At 39.2% G+C, this 22362-nt stretch overlaps 1 protein-coding gene across 4 annotated transcripts in view; it reads left to right on the plus strand.

Moving 5' to 3' along the window:
* The window catches only part of ASB7 (ankyrin repeat and SOCS box containing 7), a 43048-nt gene that overhangs the window by 2522 nt on the left and 18164 nt on the right, over positions 1–22362 (plus strand). For 3 of the 4 annotated variants that reach the window (XM_077828689.1, XM_077828690.1, XM_077828691.1), the window contains 2 exons: positions 12225–12485; positions 18645–19250. In XM_077828689.1, coding sequence (XP_077684815.1) covers positions 12275–12485; positions 18645–19250 — 817 coding nt within the window. In that variant the 5' untranslated portion in view covers positions 12225–12274. Of the gene's footprint in view, positions 1–8232; positions 8337–12224; positions 12486–18644; positions 19251–22362 lie in introns of all 4 variants that reach the window. The other variant, XM_077828688.1, reaches the window with a different exon arrangement.

Consider the following 22362-nt stretch of genomic DNA (forward strand, 5'->3'; position numbering starts at 1 on the left):
CTTGAAAATGTAAAATAACTTTGCAGTACAGGGAATGAACTTCTTCCCTTCTCTGAGTATTGTTCTGCGCTTTGCATGATCATTTGCTAAATACAGCAAATATTTACTTTTGTGGGCTGCGACTTCAAGATATTTTGTGGCTTCTCTCTTTAAAAATTGTATAAAAACTCCCTGTCAATTGTTAATTAGGTCTCCTTATTTAAAAATAAATAAAAATTTTATACATCCCTTCCCTTGTCTTACTTCCCACCTATACACACAAAGGAAACCTTCCATGATAACTGCAGTGGTTGAGAATCATTACTAACATAGGTAACAGTAAATGCATTTTGATTGTTTGTTTATAATTGTCTGTAATTCTTAATGTGTATAAAGCGTATATGTACAGATTGTATTGCAGTTAGTTTGTGAACAATGAATACTAATCAATCAATTGATTGTTTACAAGTTCAGCCCTTCTTGATGTATCTTGGCCTTTGCAGACTTAGTCACAGAAGAATCAAATATTGTTCATTGCAACTCAAAATGCTATTGGGAGGTGTTTGTTTTTACACAAATTCAAAAATGTTTTGATAGCAAAGATTTACAAGGGTTTAGATAAACAAGGGAGGGTAGCAATTGGAAGACATAAAGCTGCCTTAGTGTATAGTTTTGTTAAATCTATTATTTTTTCTGCCAGAAATTCTGGTTAGATATTTATAAGTAACTTGACCATTTGCATTGTTTCTGATGATATTGAGTGTTTGAGCTTAATCTTATTTAAATGATTTTTGCAACTGTTTACAGTAAAATCTTCTTGCATAGGAATCATTCCCTTTGTTGGTTGGCTAGTTGCACAGGGCAATAAGTGTACTTTACAAACAAATAATGCGATGCCCCTGCCCCAAATTATTTATAAAATCTAAATAGATATTGCATGATGAGTGATGGTAGGATAGTAATAAGAAGTGAACAGAGTCGTGGGGAAATAGAGAGTATGAGCATTGCAGCAATAAGACTGAGATTGCTCCAGTCAGTAGTGCACGAGTCTTGAGAATTCAATGGTTTGTGTGCAAATACTGTTAATCTGAGAATAAAGGGAAGTTTGATAGGCTGAGAGAATGGAAGTGATTATGAGGAAGAAGTGTTTTTTGAAGGAAAGAGATAAAAGAAGAGAGGAGTGGCTCAGGTGTAGGGGTCTGCATGGAAAAAGGTATGAGCAGGAGAAAGATGTTATTGGCCCGTCTTCAAGCCTAGACCAGATTTATCTGAAAGTTGTAGATGATAGTTGGAAAGGATCTCGTAAGTACTCTGGAACCATGCCTTTCGTAGTGTGCTCCAGTTAATGGAGTTCCTGTTTATATTGCTTTTCATTGTCAATCTACATCTAAATATGTCCTCTCCTTATTCAAAACATTTTTACATTTCATTTACGTTAAGAGGAGCTGTGCATTGTGGGCTCAAGAGAAAAAGGAAACTGAATTGAATACATTTAAAATCATTGTTATAATCCAAGTTAACTGGTAACATACAATAGCGTAGCTTCTAGGTCTATCTATATTAGGAAAATGACCCACTGTTGACACTGGTTTTCTGAAGAATCCTCTTCAGATATCTTGAAAATGCAAGTTTTAGGTGAGACTAAGCTTTTTCCACAGTTATAGAAAGTATCAGTATTACATTCTGCTAGAGTCTACTGCACTTTCTGGAATGTGTTGAAAAGGGTTTGACCCAGTTTTCACTAGCAATCATATTTTTTCAGCACCAGTTTCAGAGGGGCTAGGCTGTACTTTTTGCTGATGATGTCGGTCAACAATTGATCACTTTCCTAGTATAGATGGATTCTTAGTGCATATTATCTGTGGTCAAACATAATTGTTTATATATCAATGGCTAAACAAAAACTCCACAGCCATGCAAGTCAAATAAGATTTAGAAGATGATTTTCTAAAAGTACAATGAGGAAGTACTCTGTTACCTGTCATTCATGGTTATGGCATGTGATCCAAATCGTACGCTTACTGCTAATCATACTGTGTTTGCTGCACATATTCAGTGTGCATCTATGAGCTTTTCTACATGAGGGAGTCTTGCACCAGTGTAATTTCACTGAAGTAGCTACACTGGTGCAAACCTCCAGCTTTGGTGCAAACCTGTGCTGTATTTTTTTGTTCAGATCCTTAGTTCTTTGGGATTCATTCATAGGGTGAGCAACAAGCATTGATTTTTTTGTTTGGGAGGCTCCTTTTTTAACATGAAATGCTAATTCAGCAAAGGTTGTGACAAGTACAGTTTTGTGAATGTGATCACCATCAATCAGGGAATTGGCTGACAATTGAAACTTCATTGGTGGTTGGGAACAAGTAATGAAGCAGGGTTAGAAACTGAAGGCCAAATCAGGATCTCTGTACTACAAGTACAGCTATTTCCTAGGTAGAAGGAAGACTGAACACACAGACTTACAGGATAAGTAGGGGTTTTTCTGTTTTGCTTTCTAGTTGTATAAAACTACCTTTTGTTTTCCTTATGGTGGACTCTTAGAAACCGGAACACTTGCTAACTGAGACGGTCTTCCATTGTTGAGCCCTTAGCATTAGCTTCCAGAATTGTACTACGAATGAAAAACTTGTGGTGTTATCTGCCCAAGTGGTCCATTGTACTGTTTTCACTCAGGTTTTTAGGACATTCTGAAATGAGACTCTGAGCAAATGTAAATCTTTAGTTGAGATCTTTGGAGGATGAAACAGGTTATATAAATGCTACTTATTTTTATTCAGCATCAGCTGTGTTGTAAGTTTTCTAGGAAAGATTGGATATTTCAGTCTGTATCAAAATATTCTTTCTCTACTTGTTGGTTTTCATTGAAATGTCACTATGCGGATATTTAAATGGTAGAAGTCACATGTTCACGTCAGTTCCATGGAAAATTACAAGAGCTTTAATGTGATTATGATTTCTTGGAGGTAATTATGCCCATGCAAAACTTGTATACAAAGAATCTTCATTTTTGTATGTTAAAATTATGTACGTATCATGTCATGTAAATTTATATTTGTTCAGAATTGTGCTTGACTCGAGGCCAAATTTTCATGTCAATTATATCCTTGCTTCTCTCTCTCTCACTGACTCACTCACTCAAGTAAATAAGAATTGCACCACTGGACCTAAGAGGGGTGTATAGGACTTACACCGTCTGTCTAAGGATCTCAAAACACTGGGGAGACTGAGCCAGATTCACCTTACAGTCTGTCAGTTTAGACTCTCATGGAGATTCTGAAGGAAGAGGTTGCAGCTGCACAAAACTGCTACAACCTTCCTTATACCAAGGGAGCCATAAGGGCCCAATGTGGCCCTGTCTGGGAAGGGTTTATGGCCTTGGATTCCTCTCGGGTGCTTCTAATAGTGGAACTCCAACAGCAGTTAAAGCTGCCCGTTTCCTTGGCAGGAACCATGAGGTTGATTAGCAGCAGAAGCACTGCCTACCCTTGCTGTTCTCCAGCACAGGGGTCTTGAGTTACGCAGGGAGATGTAATTTACTAATTCTTTCAAATCTGGCCCATAAAATAATCCTTACAACACCTCTGTGACATAGATAAACATATAGGTACTTACTTCACCCACCATTGAAATGCAGCCACCCGTGGAGTGTAACAACACAATAGCTGTTTAACAGTGCGTAGCAATGCCACACAGCAGCTTAAGATGGGAAGTGAAGAATACGCTGGCCAATTGAAATTTCTGGGGGAATTTAAATAAGCAGAAAGTAACTAGAGGAGTTGGAACTTCGCCGGAATGCTGGACTACAATGTCACTATTCTTATAGGAAGTGTTATGGGACGTTTAATGACCACTTGTGAGGACCTAGGTTGGTTTTTTTTTTTTTTTTTTTTTAAATGTTAGGTTTGAAAGACAGTAGTGCAATGTCCCAATAGTATTTTGGAGGATTTTTTTCACTATTGATTCAGCGATTAAATACAGCTCCCAATGATTTATCAGTGCCACATCCTGAGGCAGTTAAATATTACTTGGTGGTCTCCCTTTCATGGACTTACCTTTCTAAGCCCTACCTAGCTTGAAGTCTGACTGGATCATAGTACAGCATGTCCATCATGAAGTACAGCAGGATAATAAAGCCTCTTAAAATGCTGCCATCTCATTTTTTATTTGATAATTGTGAAAATGGGATATGATAGGAATGGTATTGTAAGTGGTACAAGAACCCAAATGACAATGTGATAGATGCAGAAAGACGCAATTCCTGCCCTTAATAGACTGCAGCCTAGGAAAATGAGCAACAATTGAAGGGTGATGGAGAAGTGCAAAATATACTGTCAAGTATAGACATTTTTTATTGTAAATAAATTGCCATGTAAACTAGCCAATATTAGCTGGGTAACTTCTTGTAATGGGCAAGTGGGTTCTGAGGAGAGAACATTGGTCATGATTTTTCTTTAAATAATAGAGAATAAAGTGCTATTGGATATTTAACTTCAACAAGAGATAGACAGGACCTAGACTTAATCTTTCATGTGGACATAGCGATATCATGTATAACAGTATACTACTCGTGTTAGTATGGTATTAAAGTGCCAGCAATGAAATGATAAGCCACAGGCCTGCTGCAGAACCTTATGGCCTGGGGATGATTGCGACCTATTTTACCATCTGGATGCACAGGACACTTCAATAACTTTTGCTATCAGATCTCATTTTCATGAACACTAACTTCCTGTAAGGGGGAAACCTAATAAGAGATGTCAGAATTTTCCAAATAGTATTTGCATTTAGGTTCCTTCCTTATTTAATACGTAACTTATTGATGTAGAAAATTCTCAAATTATAATTTCTGCAACAACATTAGAGCACTCATTGGTATCAAGACAAATTTGCCAGATTTTGGTTACCATTCTATTTCTGATATAATCTAGTCTGGTAAAGTATTTTAACCAACCTTTGTAAATCCTTTTAATAGGTGAACTTAAGTTATTGCACTCAGTAAAATCACTCTTCATTAAGTTTGCAGATCTTACTTTTGCCGAATGCAGCTTATTTTCCTCTGGAAAAAAAGCTTGTATTTTTAGTGGAGAAAGCTGTTACCTTGCCTCTAGTTTGTGAAATCAGTGCAGTTCTAATTTATATCAGCTAATAGAAAATGTGTGGATTTTTAAAGTGAAAATCATGCAAAAACAAAAAAGAGAACTAATGGCTGATCAGTGATGCACAAACAAGTTTAGAAATGTGATCGAATTAGGTCATTGCAGTGTGACTTTGAGCAGGTCTGTGATTATCTCTCTAGTTGTGTGATGCTTTTTATGCATTGAAAAGCAAAAATCTAGTTAATGATTCGGTTGTTGTGGGGGTTTTTTCCCCTCAGCTACTTTTAGAATGCAAAAATTTAATCTTAATGTAAGCTAAAATTGCACATCTCTCGTAACTATTTTGGTCCAGCTCAGTGGCACAATACAAGAAACAAGCCACGTTCTTTGTTTTATATGATCTACTACACAGTGGAACAATTGATGCTTTTAATATTTATTTGTATTACTGTAGTGCCTAAAAGCCCTAGTCATGTGTCAGGACCCTATTGTGCTAGGCTGTATATAATCACAACAAAAATATGTCCCTGACCTAAAGAGCCTCCAATCTAAGTATAAGACCAACAACAACAGGTGGATATAGACATGTGGGGAGCACAAGAAAACAAGGAGACCATATTGGTCAGCATGAAAGACAGTGATCTCAGCACACAGCAGCCTAGCCATTGGCAAGCCTTTTGTAGGCATCACGGAGAAAGAGCAGTTCTGAATAAGGATAGCGTGTTCATTTTAGCATGTTCATGGGGAGCTTCTCCCAGGCACGAGGGACAGCATGGGAGAAAGCAAGAAGGAGCTTGTTTGGAAATGTAAAAAGTGGTTGATGGAGGTTGGCATCATGTGTCAGTCGGAAGGGGGGAGTCAACATCTTGATAATGAATGGGAAATGGTAGGTAGAGTAGGGATAGGCTATGAGTGGCCTTGAAAGTAAAGACAAGTAGCTTTATGTTTGATGGGACAGAGAAGGGGAAACCAGTGGAGGGATGCAAAGAGAGATGTGACATTGTCAAAGTGACAGATTAGGAAAAGGATCTTTCCAGCATTCTGAATGGATGAGAGCAGGACAAGGTTGCATTTGTCCAGGCTTGAGAGAAGTATGTCACAGTAATCGAGACGTAAGATGATGAGAGCCTGGACAAGGGTTTTAGCTGGGTGAATGGCTAGGAAAGGCCCAATCTTAGAGATGTCATGCAGAAGGAATCTGCAAGATTTAGACATAGCTTGGATGTGAGGACCTGGAGAGAGGCCAAAATTGAAAATGACTCCCAGGTTTCAGGCCTGAGTGATAGGCAGGATGTTGGTGTTGTCTGCAGTGACTGAGAAAGGGAGGTAATGGGGAAGACTTTGAGCGAAAAATTAAGAGCTCTATTTTAGTTATTTAGTTATTATTTAGTTTTAGTGAGCTTGAGTTGGCAGCTAGACATCGACAAGACGTGTCCGAGAGACAGGCTGAGATTTTTGTTTGGACTGAAAGATAGGTTTGGAGTAGACAACTTGTGAGTTGTCTTAGTAGAGATGGTGGTTGAATTCACGTTTTTGGATGAGGTTAACCAGAGAGAAGGTGTAGATGGAGAAGAGAAGGGAACCAAGGAGCCCAGTGGGGCTGTCACAGAAATGGGGGATGAGGAGGATCCTTTGAAGGACATGCTGAAGGAGAGATTAGAAAGCTAAGAGGAGAACCGGAGTTGGCAGAGTCACAGAAGCCAAGGAAGGATGAAATTTAAAGAAGAGGACCCATGATCAATGGTATCAGAGGTGGCCGACTGGATCAAGAGGATCAGACTTTGGCTAGAGTGGTAGCAGTGGAGTGCAAGAGGCAGAAGTTGGATTGGAGAGAGTCTGAGATGGAACTGGAGGAGAGGAACTCCAAACAGTGATTTGTGGACAGAGTGTTCAATGAGCTTAGATAAAAGGGAGATGGGGCAGTAGTTGGAGAGGCAAGTGGGGTGAAGGGTGGGTTTTTATTTTTTAGATGGGAAAAACTAAAGCCTGCTTGTATTGCGAAGGGAAAAAGCCAAAGAAGAATGAGTGATTAGAGAAGAGTAAGAGAGGGAATGTGTGTGGGCACAAGGGAGCTCAGGAGATGGGATGTGGTCACTGGAGCAAGTGGAGGAGTTAGAGGAAGTGAGCAGATGAGAATCTTCTGCATCTGTGACACAGAAAAAAGAGGAGAGAGTTGTAGGAGAAGGGAAGGCTGGATGAGCCGACAGGAAAAGTCACATATTTTGTCAACTTTCTCTTGGATGAAATTTTCAAGAGAGAAGTGGAGGCAGGAGAAGGGAAGGTTTTGAGTGAGGAAAAGGTGGCTGGTATTGTGGGCATAGGATTCACTGAGTTGGAGAAGTAGAGTTGTTTAGCTAGGAAGATGGCAGAACTGAAAGAGAAGAAAATGAATTTGTAGTGGAATTTGTAGCCTTGTCACAGAATTTTCATCAGAGATGCTCCTTAATAGGAGAGCAACAGAAGAGAAAGTGGATGGTGGGGATGAGCCAGAGCTGGGATTGGCATGGTGGTCCTTGAGATGGGAAAGAGAGTCAAGGGTTGTGAATGAAATATGGAGAGAATTGACAACCATATCAATAGAAGAAAGAGGAGAGTGCTGAGAGAAGGTGAAATATCATCAATGCCTATGGACTGACAGTCTCAGAAGGCAGACTGATAGGGTATTGTGGGAGAGGGGAGGAGCTGATGGTCAGAGAGAGGGGAACTCAGCAGCAGAGAAGTCAGAGAGAGAGCAGTGCTTAATGACGTTTAAGTCAAGTGAATGGCCCTTTTAGTGAGGATTTTTTCTTCCCCGGTTGAATCCTCAGGAGAGAACTCACTTTGTTTTTCACTGTTCAGTTTACTGGGCGAAAGAGAGAAACGTCTACCTACACTCATACTTTTCCAAAAAAATTCTTTATTGTTTTCTTCCCCTCCCCCAGGACAAAAATATCCTGACTGATGGTGAATCAAAGTGAGCTCCAACCTGGGCAACCAACAGACTATCTGTCATAACAGATAGACATCTTATAAGAACTGACCTGACACTTGGTACCTCTTTTAGCATAACAGCATTATGATGATATGAGGTTACAAACCAGGTGCAATGTAAAAGCAGACAGACCCTTTCTGTTTAATCTATTTTTGTATCTAACAAGAATATATTATTCTTTTCAAGGGATAGCAGCTTGTTTGAAATGTTATATGGGCCCAAAAGATTATGTACAACGAGGAGCATGAAGAGTAGAACACACATGAAAAACAGCAACAGCTTCCTGTAAGGTAATATTTCAGGGATGGATTGAATTCATCCAAGCTGTACGTGCAAATCAAATAACTTGTTTTGCCATCTGTTTGCATGATGCTGTACAAATCATGGCAAGTGGGAATTTCCAGGTACATCTTATGTCTCTTTCTTGCCACTTTTATTTGCTTGAAGAAAGCCAGTTTGTGGTAATCCACCCACATACAATCTATTCTAAGGGAGATTAACTATAGTTGCAAATATTAAATGCCAAATGGCTCAACGCTTCCATTAACCCTCTCTCCCACTCCAAAGTTTGATACCCTAAACAAGGATTTTGAAAGAACTTTTGAAGTTAAAATGAAAGTAGTTTCCAAATTGGTGTGTGTTTACAGCTGTCCTGAAACCTCAAAATGTTTATTACTCTACCATGGCATAATCTGAGTTTCAGTACTGGTCGAGGGGGTGAAATGTAAATGTAAAGGCTCTACAAGTGGTAAAAGAAGCTGCCAATGATTTAATTTGTCTTTCTGCTCTGCATGTGTTTGGTCTAGCTAAACTGAATAATACCCGCTGGCTGCAAACAGCAAGTAGGGGCAGTGCCAGCTTTTTATAACACTGCATTGCAACTCTTCCCACCAGCTGAGACTCCAGCAGCATGATAAGGATCTCTACTTCTTATCCAGCTGCCTTAAAAGATATTTGGAAACTTAGTCCTGATGCCTTAAAGAGAGGTTCCCATTTCTTTCCTCCCCTTCTTTCCCAAAGTACCTGTCTCTGTAGCGTTTGGGTGACTAGCATGGTACTCATCTACCTTGGAATAATGTGACCTAAACGTGCTGTTCCTCTGCAAAGAGATACTGTAGAAATGGTGATGTGTGGTGCCATTTTGGTGATTTCCATAACACATACATCCTCATTTTGAGTAACAAGTTTTAATAACTTCCAGTTTTGCAAATTCAAACTCGGATCAGAGTGCCAAGCTGCATATATTCCCCCCCACCCCCTACTCCCCCCGGCTCATAGATATCACCACTCAGGGTTTTTCTAGTCAGTTTCTACCCTCAGTTATGCTAGTGACCCCCAGTGCCTTTAGTAGACTTTAATGAAGGGAGAATTTGGCCTTTCAGTTCAATCTTCATTAACAGTACTGTTGATATGTGATCCAGGGCAGAATCCAACTCTCTCTCTGGGAGATGAGTTGGCTCTGAAGTGCTAAGTGGAGTTTAAAAAAATAAAAGGAAAAAAAATGGCTTGGAACCTGATCAAAAGCCCAATGAAAAAGCTTCCATTGACTTCAGTGGACTTTGGATAAGGCCCTTTGTCACCAGATTAAGCAAATTTGATTCTGAATACGTGCCAGGAGAAGAGTAAGCAGGTGGTGTTTTTTCATATCCACTCTTCTTACTATAAGCACAGACAATATAGTACATACTACTAAACAGCTGCTTTTTTAAAGTGGGGGAGTTAAGACAGAAAAAAGGAAAAACTGGAAGAAGGAAATAAAGTAATAATGGTAGAACAGAGGATGGGACACATGGCAGAGACATTACAGGGAGGTGAGGGGAAAGACTGTCAAACCTAATAGTCCCAAATCCCAGCATTCTTTGATTGATCCAAAACCTTCTTTCATGTGCTCTTGCCCCACTTCCCAACTATATACTCATCCTGCTCCTTCTCCAGAAAAAGCTTTAAAAAATTCTTAACTGCATTCTACTCCTGTTCCATCACTTACCCTGATAATTTATTCCATGGGTCGGTTACTTTATGCTTGAAATCCTACTGTTTTAAGACATTGAGTAAAATAGGGAATTAATTTGTAGCTTTTAACTCTTCACCATAGTGAGCTTATGTTATTAACACCTTTAATTGAAAACATCTTGTACACCATGCTCAGCACATTAAAGGAAACGAGTATAAGCAGTACTTAAATACTTGAGCTCTGGTATCCTCTTTAGTGACCAGTATTATCCCAAGGGAGCATTTTGAAATGGGAGGGAAATATCCAATATGTTCCCTCTTTACAAACACTTGAAAATTCTTATATATTCTTAAATAATGCCACAGTAGAAGAAATCATAAGCAAACTCAGAAACTAGCTTCTCTCAGATAGCTTTTGTGTGAACTTTTTAGTTAATCATATGCCTATCAAAATGGGAACATACCTGTTATTTCTAAATCCAGTCTGTATCTAGGTGGCTACCTGTAACTTCTGAGTACATCTCATATACTCTTTCTTTCCACATTCTTTGCCACAAATGGTTCCACAGGCAGCATGCACATTAACAATAACTTCTTGTAACAGACACAACCTTACTGAGAAAAGACTAGATATCAAGGCCCTTATACAGAAAGCGTTACAATGTTTGACATTCTCACTTTTCTCTCAACTGTATGCATATCTGGAATAGTAGAAAATGAATGGCCAATGAGAGTATCGGAAACTCATTGAGAGAATTATCTCTTGAATGACCTATAAGCAGCTTTAAGCCCTTTATTTAACATACATAATTTGGCCTATATAAACTGTAAGGTGGTATGATGTAGTCTGGCAACATGGTTTTAAAGGGACACTGTAAAGTTGTTTTTTTTAAAGAACTAATTTTAAAAAAAACTCTCTTTTGTGTGAGAGCTTTAGCCTTTAACCTTATTGCAGTCTCTTTCTGAAAAGAGCTCTCCCCTAGCTGTCTTACCATATCTGAACATCTTCTGAGTTATCTCTTGTTGCTCAGCACTTCCCTTTCTGATGCTGCTGCTTATTTGCTTTCTTCTCTTGACCCCTCCGTAATAGGACTGCCTCTCTATGGGATATGATATGCAGTCTATGTAAAAACAGAAACGCCTTATCGACTGTATCTGCTGTGAAAAGCTTTGTAAATATCTGAATGGTTGTTTTGTCGTGTCCCTAGCTATTAGCAAGTAGGTCTAAGGATGCCTCTACCTTTCATATAGAAATGTGGAATGTAATATTTAAGTATCTTTCACAGTTCATGTTCTAATGAGTATTACAGGCAGTATGGTTTTGGTCCCACTCTCTTCCTATGCTACAGTGTGATAACCCCAAAATTAATCATGGAAGTATATGTGTTCATTGGAGTTTTAATAATTTATTTCAACGGGTATACCAACAGTAGTTCTGTGTTCAAGATCTTTCATAATCTTATCTTCATATTGAACCCTCACAATAGGAAGGTTTTTTACAGATTTTAGTTAATAATAAGGATTTCACAATTTAGAATCATAACAGATTCCTGGCCCTAATCGGGAATTAATGTAATGCTTACATATACTGTTTTTAAGCACTGCACAGTCATCTGAACATTCCTGTTAGGTAGGTCACATGAGAAGATGAAATAAATTAAATGATGTGTTCATTTATGTAAACTTGTAGATCTTGTAGGTAACACACATCTCTAAGGGGAGGGTGGGGGAGAAAAAGGCAAAAACACCTAGTAGATTATCTTGTCTGTTTCTCTGCCAGTGCCATAAAGTACTTAATGTGTTCTACTACTTTAGGTACAGTTGGCATGATATCTCCAGAGCTGCAGGCATTGACCATCATGTTAAGTTTAGTCATTAAGAGATTTTTTTTTTAAACCTCACTTATTATTGATTATTCACTATTATATACGGTCATTGAGTAAATAGAACTTTGTACACTGTTAAAGGCATCCCAAAATGTGTAAGTTTCCCTTTCTGTTGGGATGAAAAAATTAGAAACCCTACAGCTATCTCTCTTCCCTAGTCTTTGTGTCTGACTGACTGTCTTTGATCCTGTGATTATAATGGTCTTAGTTTAAGTGTGTACTGTAAGAATTGTTGCATGGTGTCATTTTTAACAAGTGTTCTTGACTTTTTTTTTTTTTAAGGCATCTTCTCTTTTTCAATCCCTGTTCTAATTTATGTATCCTCTGTGTTGATTAAAGGTGAATAGTGTGACTGCATGACACTTTTGTAAGAAGCAGACTCAGCTAGGATGTTACACCATCACTGTCGGAGGAACCCTGAACTGCAGGAAGAGTTGCAGATTCAGGCTGCAGTAGCTGCTGGGGATGTTCACACTGTGCGCAAGATGTTGGAACAGGGCTATTCTCCAAATGGTCGAGATGCCAATGGCTGGACCTTGCTTCATTTCTCTGCAGCAAGAGGGAAAGAGAGATGTGTTCGTGTATTTCTTGAACACGGAGGTGAGTTGCACAGAGATGAAAAGGTCTTGGGTTCCATTCAAAAGTCTTCCATTTCCAGATTGGTATCAGATTATTTCTGAAGTAACTTTCTCGTTTTACCTCATTTGTTTCTTGGGAGTGGTGCTTTTGTTTCTGTCTCCACTCCTCCACACTACTTGTTTTGGAAGTTGGCTCCATGAATGAGCTGGCAAACTGTCTAGCCTTTTATCTCCGTTCTTTAGTTCTCAAAATTGCCAGGGAGAAATTATCAAAATGAATAAGCAATTATAAAAGTAAGAGAATTTACGGCACCTTTTTTAAGCCTTGTCTGCACTACAAGGGAGATGTGGTCTTAATTTGAGTTTGCAAACTGTAGATAAAATCCTAGTAAGTGCCTAACACAAGGCAGTTTGTAGTTCTAACCTGAGCCAGTTGGTCATGTTAAAGACTAGGCTTCCCCCATAGACTTTTCATATGAGTTATTAGATCAAGTCAAATTATAAACTGCCTTGTCTTCACTAGGATTTTACCTCATGTTAGCTAATTTGAGTTACGCATGCCGCTTTTTTCAGAGTGAAGACAAGACCAGGTTTGTAATGATCAATTTGAAGGGTATAAACATCAAAGACAAGTAATTGGTTAGCACAGTATAAGAGGGAATCAATAGAAGTAAAGTTTTAACGTAAATATCACTCCTAATGACTTCTGTCAAAACATGGAAGTCTTTTAAGGAAGCACTTTTTCTTGAGTCAGTTAAAGGTAATTGAGGCAAAGCACATCACTAATAATAGAGAGTACAGCAAATGTACATAGTACTTAGTACAGAAAGCACTCCTTACTTTTAGTCTTTTACCAAAACTCCTAGACTTTAGAGGTCAGTGGAATGAACTTGTCCTTGCACTGAACAATGTACAGAGTGGCAGAGATGGGTGTGCCACATCCCCAGTCAGAGCGCTGCCTCATTAAACTTTTTCTCTGACAGAGAAGGGCTAGATGGAACTCCTGAACTCCCTAACACTGTTCATAAATCAGACAGTTTGCTAAATTTTTACTATCTTCCCATCCCATAGAAACTCACATGAACCATCTGATTGATTAATAAAAACTACTCACATGAGTAACAGTGGATGGGATCAGGCCCCTAGTTTGTGTTGCATTATTTGACACATACATATATATTACATTACATTTAGGTTGCAAAGTCAAGCGATTTAAAATTAGAAAATGCCAAATTAAAAGTCAGAATTTAAGTTTCACGGGCAACCCTAAATCTGGCATTTCCCAGTTTTCAAGTACTTGATTTGAGATATATAAAAATCTTCTCAATCTTATAAATTTGACTTTCTTTCCAGATTTACAAGCTCTGTAAACTTGTCTTTTCATTTTTGGTACATACTCTTATAACCATTTTCCTATAAATGCTACTGGCTGGCTGCTATTTTTCCTTTTTTAGTTATTGCTTTTAATAAATCTATGCCAGGTGAGAATTATCTGTAATGAAATAGCCTAGTGCTGGCAGCAGTGTAGAATGCAGTCGGAGGAATTGGAAAGTTGAGTAACTAGGCACCTGAAGAGGAAGAGACTAACAGTGTGGGAGTTGGTCATCTGGAAGTAGACTGACCATTGTATCAGCTATAAACCATCCAGCTCATCAGTGTGTTAGTTGTACATAGAGTTTATGGAGTGAATTCTATGTTAGTGTTTTCCTTTATTCATGCCAGTCCTATGGCCCAGACACAAGGATGAAACCAGCAGAAGGAGCAACCAAATGCAAAGAGAATATACCAGCTCAGCAGAGTTACAAGGTATTTCTTAGCAATTTGATGGCATGATAGAGATTGGGACAGAGCAGTGGAGAGACTTAGCCTGCAAGGAGAGTGGAGAAAGCAGCTCTTTTTCAGTATAATGGAAGCATGATGACAAACGGAATCTGCAGGAGCAATCCAAGCAGCAAGGAGCAGTGCTCCCATTGGAGCAGCACAGGAAAAAGAGAGGGGCAGAGTGGTTCACAGAATCATAGAAAATTAGAGAAGCCGTTTGATCCATTCTCTTAGCCAGTGAAAACTTTTTCCCTCTGGTATATTTGTGCTTTCCAAATTTCATGCTAAGCCATCATGAGTGTGAAGTAAATTAGGGGAAGAATTATGCTGTGCTAATGCACAGCCCTCTGAATCATGGCCAGCTAGGATCTTTAGGGTGCAGAGCAGTTAACTCTTTTTTATGTGTTTTATATTCCAGTAATACACTAGGCGAGTAAGACCATTGTTTGGCTGTGTGTATCAAAGTAATGGTGATAAGACTCGTTGAAACCAAAAGGAATTTAAGAAACTGCTGACAATTCAGAGTAGCGAGTGACCTGAAGGAGTTTCTGTTCTATGAACATTTGACTACACAATATCTAAATCTAGTAAGACCTTACAGAATCTAGGAGAAACTAGAAGGTGTGAAATATTGTTCACCTAGACTAATTGTATCTTTGTGGATGAAGATTAGTGCATTTCTTGAAGCTTCCTCGTGCCAGTATTGGCTTAGGAAATCCCATGCGGGCAGCACTGTGATGAGTCTTTCTGAATCTTGTGGTTAGGGGTAAGTCTCTGGAAGGAAGCAAGCCTGGAATAACGGGAGTACAAACAGCCACCCGTCGATGTGGCTACCATCTCTCGTGCAGGCGGATTGGCTCTGCCAACCGGAGAAGCTCTCCTGTCGGCATAGCAGCATTTTCCCTCAAGCGCGACAGCGATGCAGCACCACTGCAGCATTTTAAGTGTAGACTTGCTCTTCATAACAGTCCTGTGACTTTTTGGTGGGGGAACGGAGGGGAAAGAGGAAACCCATCACAAGGAGTCTCCAAACAGATTCTTTTCAGATTTATGACCAGTGGCCTTACAACAAAGCTCACTCTCCAGAATTGGACAGTTACTTAAGAGAACAGTGCAAACAGAGAAACCTAGAATGAGCAGGGTTATACATTTGACTTCAGTACCACAATGTTAATTTTATTGTGGGATGGTAGGAATGGAAAAAACCTTAGTAAGTGCTTTTGATCCTCCCGATGTGCCCCGCATAATAGTTTGTCCACAAGATGGCAGCAAAGCACTTTCTTAACAATAATGCGCAGTCTTTTTGGTTTGTTTTTTTAAATGATCTGACTGCTTAATTGAGTAGAAAATTGGTAGCAGTGGTCCAGTAAAAACCCATAATCTTAACGGGAATTAAAATATCATTACCATATGGTGCTGTCCATCATATTGGCTTTCATAAAGCTTAACTGTCATGTGGCTTGTTTACACAATTGATTGGATTCCTTTACTTTTTCCAGTGATATCTCTTACATAGTTTACTACTTCTTGCTTGGCCTTTATATAATTAGGAGTAATTGAATTGGATTGGAGGTAGAGGGGGAAGAAACACTTACAAAAGAGTGGCCTTGTTTGAGAGCCAATGGTGTTAATTCAAATACGCTGCTAGTGCTAATCTAGGTGAGTCTAGAAACAGAGATCGCATAGACTTATATGCAAAAAGAAAAGGAGTACTAGTGACACCTTCGAGACTAACCAATTTATTTGAGTATAAGCTTTCGTTTTCCACTGCATGCATCCGATGAAGTGAGCTGTAGCTCACGAAAGCTTATGCTCAAATAAATTGGTGAGTCTCTAAGGTGCCACTAGTACTCCTTTTGCGAATATAGACTAACACGGCTGCTACTCTGAAACCTGTCACAGACTATTTACATCACTGTAACAGGTACGCCGCAACCTGTTAGGTTTTTAAGCAGGTGGCTTGATGGATAGAATGGATCAAACAGATGGAGTGGGAGTGATTTGAGAGAGGATCTAGAATGTTGGCTGAGCAGTCTGGAGCTAGGAAGTCTTAGAGCAGCTGACCTAGGGAAGAATATTTTTTCAGCTGATCATTGATATTTTTAATATCTTTGTGTTTTTTTTTTTTTTTACTCTACAATGGTATGGGCTCTATTTTGGAGCAGGTTGGGAAAGATACCAGTTGCTTCCTTCCAAAACAGGACTGCTCCCTGCAGTTATCTTTGTCCGGTTTCATTTTTAAACTTCTCAAGTGCTCAGGCTTCTGCTGCTTCTGTTGAGAGACTATTCCACTGTCTAACGCAGCTCTCTGTAAGGAATTTTGTCCTGATACTTAATCTAAACTTGTCCTTAATTTCATCTCATTATGTCAAGTTACCCCCTTTACTTACCTCAGGTGGCAACGCTTCCTGTTCCTCAATACCCTTTGTGGATTGTTCCCTCCACTGCTCTGTTTTTAATTGCTTAGCCATGCTATGCTTATTTGGCTCTCTTAATCTTTCCTGTTTTTATATTTAAAAAAAAACAAAAACCTTTCAAGCTCCCTCATCGCTTTTGTTGCTCTCCTCTGAATTCTGTCTGTCTCGTCAATATTTCTGGTGAGGTGATGCCCATAACTGATTCCAGGTGTGGGCACTTGAGACCCATATAAAGCAGAACTTTTTCGTCTCCATTCTGTGACTGGATTCCTCTGTATATTTAACTCAGCGTTACATTGACCTAACTTGCTGCCAGATCATATTGCAAACTCCACTTGTACCTTCACAGTAGGTTGGAATTTGAGATTGGGCTTGGGGGGCAGAGAAGAGGGTAGGGGATGAGGGAACCAGTATGTTTATCCCAAGCAACACATACAACACCCAACACTGGAAGAGGTGTTGGCAGCCTCCAGAGGGAGCTATGTTCTGTCCTTTGACCTTCTGGAAGAAGGGTCACTCCATCATACCCCTTTCTGCACCCCTTCCTCCCCTTGCCCTTCAAACACTGGATTTATGGATGGGGAAAAATGCGATGAGTGAAGTGTCAGAATGCAGCAATGTGGCTGTCAGGGTTTTGCACAGCTGAAATACATAATGTGATATGTCAAATTAAGGCTGGTCTTCCAAGTGGACAGCATTTCTCTTTACAAACCAGGAGACTTGGGTTAGGAAATGGACTCCGGTTTCCAAGCTGTAGACTGGTAGAAGTTGAGCACATTACGAAGTGATGCACATAGGTGAAGGCGGCAGGAGATGACTCTTTGACTGCCTTGCCAGCTGGGTAAGAATGGTAGTGGGACAGGCTCCATAGTCCAGTTAGGTGGCTAAAAGTAAGATGTTAAGTGCATGTGAGTAAAGACTTGTGAAAAATAATTTAGGGTGCAAGGGGTGTGTCTCTGTGTTTTGGAGTGAGGAGTGGAATTAGTTAACTTGGTCTGGTTGATTTATATTTATTTTTGTATCTATATGTAATAAATAAGAGAGCACACGCACACTATCTGAATTTCTGTGCGTTTAGGGGAGGGATGGGGGGAGACTGTCCAATCACTTGTGAATTTAGCACTGCCATATCTCCTGATTATTTTTTTTTCTCTCGTAAGGGGATGCTTACATTCTTGTAAAATCTTAAATTTTTGTAAAACTATAAATTCAGAACAGACTTTTCATCTTATAAAAACAGACTTTTATCAAGATGATCTGAAATAGCATATATCTTACATGCTCTGGAAATCCTACAGACCACAGAGAAACTTTTTACTTAATACAGTATTACACCCTAAAAACAACACCATCTTGCCAGACCACAAAACATCTGTAATTTGGGACAGCAGATGTTGCTACACATGCTTCTTTTTAAGACCAAGAAGTAGCACAAGGGAAAATAAAAGAGAGAGAAAGAAGCACGACATTACAGAGCTGGAAAGGAACTGGGTGGACAAAGAAGTTTGAGCAATTAGCTTAAAAGTGATAAGAGAACTATGCGTGTGTTTAAACATAACTTCATTTTTTTTCTTGTTGATTACCTTTATTAAACGAAATAAATCATTTGACTCTTCCTTAAAATAGAACTTTGGACCAGATTTTTAAATGTATCTAGGCGTTGCTGCACTCAGCATTGCAACACCTAACTGATTTAGGAGTCTAAATCTCATTTTCAAAAGGGATTTAGGCAATTTTGGTTCCTAAGTGAAGTAATGCCTAAATACTTTTAAAAATCTGGACCATAGTCTATAAAAGCAAGAAGTAGTTTGAGGCATGTCAAACTATTTCAAGATTTCTTGAAGAGTAACATTCTGCCGGTTTTATTTTTTTTGTTTTTGTTTTTTTTGATTGCAGTCTTTTGTACTCTAACTTTTTCCCTTTGTTTTGTATTTTAACTTTAGCTGATCCCACAGTTAAGGACTTAATTGGAGGCTTCACTGCTCTGCATTATGCTGCCATGCATGGCCGGGCAAGGATTGCACGCTTGATGTTGGAATCAGAATATAGAAGTGACATTATCAATGCAAAAAGCAATGATGGTTGGACTCCCCTCCATGTAGCAGCCCACTATGGCAGAGACTCATTTGTCAGACTCCTGCTGGAGTTCAAGGCTGAGGTTGATCCGCTCAGTGATAAAGGTACTACACCGCTTCAGTTAGCCATTATCCGAGAAAGGTCAAGCTGTGTGAAAATCCTTCTGGATCACAATGCCAACATCGACATTCAAAATGGTTTCCTGTTACGATACGCTGTGATCAAAAGCAATCACTCTTACTGCCGAATGTTTCTTCAGAGAGGGGCGGATACAAACTTGGGCCGCTTAGAAGATGGACAGACACCATTACACTTGTCTGCTCTTAGAGATGATGTGCTTTGTGCACAAATGTTATATAATTATGGAGCAGACACTAACACAAGGAACTATGAAGGACAGACCCCATTGGCTGTTTCAATAAGTATTTCTGGAAGTAGCCGACCCTGTCTGGATTTCTTACAAGAAGTAACAAGTATGTATGTAAGAAAAGTTAATCAAAGCAAGCACTGTCCTTTTTTGGGTTTAACCTCATAGAAACATTTAATCCTAGCATCTCACTGCTAGTTAAATGCGTTAGAAAGTTCCTGGGGGTGATCATGGGGGAAGCTCATTTACTGTACTTCTCAGGAAAGGAGCTAACACTGAGGACACCATATTTAAATTAACTTGTTTATATATATAGAGAGAGAGAGAGAGAGTCTGGAAGTGTTCATCAAAAGATCTGTATGTGGCTGTAAAATCCAGCTTTATTGGAGCTGGCCTTAAGTGCAAGCATAATGTGGCTTCTTAGGATCCTTGTTTCAAATCCTGCAAAAAACTGCAGCTTACTGTCTCATCTGGCATTAGGACCAGAGCAGGAGGAATTTTTCTGTTTTTGTTTTTGTTTTGTTTTTTTTCTTCTCTTCTTCCCCCTCAACCCCCACCCCTGACAGCAACATGAGCCTAGTTGTTTTCTTCTGCCTGTATCTGTTCAATATCTGGGAACACTAGACTTACTGAAGTACCCTCCCGTTCTAAAAAGCTTTTGATTTTTGACTACATTATGCAAGATGTTAGAAATGGAGTGACCTATTTAAAAAATTCCTTCATAAGGAGGATGCTGCCACTGAAAATGTTCAGGGTCGAGAACTGTATTGCTAATAAGGTAACAAGGTATAAAGAAGGATTATTATTGAGAGGGCCTGACTCCTTCTCATGTGCCCAGGATAGTCTTTCAGTATGTGACATGTCTTTGAATTACAAAGTAGTATAGGACAGTTGGTGTGTGGCTTTTCAAAGCGTCTCTTTCTTTCGCATGTTGCATTTTCAAACAATGAAAGTTCATCACCACATGCAGTATAGGCACTAGAGAGGAACTGAATTTTTAATTATTGAATCAGATGAAATTTAGCAACTGTAGATACACGTAAGCATTCGGAATCGGACTTCTAATTGTATGCATGACTTGTATTACTGTATTCACTAAAGACCTCTAGTTCATATATATCTGAAAGCTTAATATATACAGTATTTGGATAGGTGAAGGTTGGATAATAGGAAAAACAATTGGGGGGGAGAAACTTTAATTTCATTGAATTTTTTTTATTCAGAATAGAATTCTACCCCCTTTGTTGCCTGTCTTTGGAAACATTTCTCATCATGTTAGTGGTACTGTTGGAGTTATTTATGGACAAAATAATATCCAATCTTCTAATTTTCCATAGTCTTAGTGGACTGTAACTGTAAGACTGAAGCATATTCTAATTCTTTGAAGTGTGTCCCTAATATCTGAAGCTTCATCAAAAAAACTGCAAACTTAAATAACTTATTTGTTATTTGTAGTTTGCCGATTCTGCAGTGGAATTGCTAGCTTCTAACAAGTTAGCATTAATGACTTCTTTACTTAGAAGTCAGAAGTAATTCCAAAGCTTTTAGATGCCCAGAAACTCTAAAAGTATCCTTATAGCTTTAAGAAGTAGCAGTTGTCTTTATTAATACATGCACACAAATAGTCAAGAAACCAAAGACTTAGAATACTGTTCCATCTGCAGTGGTCATTCATTTATTTGTGTGTACAAAAATAATGCTTATGTATAGCTATAATTTTCAAAGTAATTGAGAACATTTCATTAAAATTAGTGTCTTTTCTTCACACGTTACTGTTATTGTTGTTCTGAAGGGCTAAGCATATATTTAAAAAAAAAAAAATAATAGTTCTAATATCAATGTGTCCTGCTAAACCAAATGGGGTTGAAGCTTGTGGGATCTGCGGTGGGAATTACAGGAAGTGGAGCTTCTTAAATGGGGATGGATGTAAAGAGTCTGGTAGAGTTCTGATTGTAGTCTGGAGAGGGTTTCATGTGGTTTCCACCCCACCCCCGCCATTGGCTTCAGCAGAACCTGAGAGATTATAAATGATCTTGATGTGTCTGCTTGGGTTGGGTGCAGGTCTTTTTTCTAGCGTCCATCTACCCCATCTCAGCAGCACTTCTTCAGTGGCTGCTTTAGGATATCTGCGAGAGTTGTGTCACTATATAAACTAGAATTATGAAGGTTTAAAATGGAAGAGAAAGTAGGATTGGTTGCAAGATCTCTGGTTACTCAGTCTCTGTTGTGTTAGGCAAGGGGAAACAAAGCAGGATTAAATCAGTTGCAAGGTGGACACTGAGTTTGAAATATCTCAGTCTCACTGGTCATCTCCTGATTCTGCTCTTGTGGGAGGAGGGTAGCGTGACAATGGCCTACGCATCAGAGGTAGTTACTGCCATCTTTGAAAAAAGAAACGGAGGACTTGTGGCACCTTAGAGACTAACCAATTTATTTGAGCATAAGCTTTTATGCATCCGATGCAGTGAGCTGTAGCTCACGAAAGCTTATGCTCAAATAAATTGGTTAGTCTCTAAGGTGCCACAAGTCCTCCTGTTCTTTTTGCGAATACAGACTAACACGGCTGCTACTCTGAAACCTGTCAGGTGTTGCTGTGTCACCACACATAGATGGCCAAACTCTTGAACTGTTTTTTGCTTTAGCTTTGGACCAGGACCACTTCTGCCTTTGTTTTGAGCTCAGGATACACGTCTCTTGAGCCAAAGGGCCTTCTTTAAACATCTTTTGACTTCCTACTTCTGAGACAGAGCAACATGTAGCCCACTGTTGTAGAATACTAATAATCTTACGTCACTTATTTTTGGCGTGGTGTCTCCTAAATGCCATCTCCCCATGTTTTGTTTTTATAAGTTTCCTTTGTATGCAGATGGCCTGGGGCAGATGAAGCATGTAGAGAGTCAGCTAGTAGTCTGGTGGCAGATGTCCCCAGCTAGGTCAAGTATGCAGTGTAGTTGTAGCCATGTCAGTCCCAGGATATTAGAGAGTCAAGGTGGGTGAGGTAATATGTTTCTTCAGACCAACTTCTGTTGGTGAGAGAGACAAGCTTTAAAGCCACACAGAGGTCGTCTTCAGGTGAGACAGATGGTTACATAAAGAATTTGTGAAATCTCACGCCATGGCACTGCATGAGAAAATTTCTTTGCCTCCACCACATCAGCTATTGTTAGGACACTGAAAAATTTATTTCTAGTAGTGGACAATTTGAATGTTTGCCGTCT

The sequence above is a fragment of the Eretmochelys imbricata genome, chromosome 10 (assembly GCF_965152235.1).
Source record: "Eretmochelys imbricata isolate rEreImb1 chromosome 10, rEreImb1.hap1, whole genome shotgun sequence".
Taxonomy (NCBI): Eukaryota; Metazoa; Chordata; order Testudines; family Cheloniidae; genus Eretmochelys; species Eretmochelys imbricata.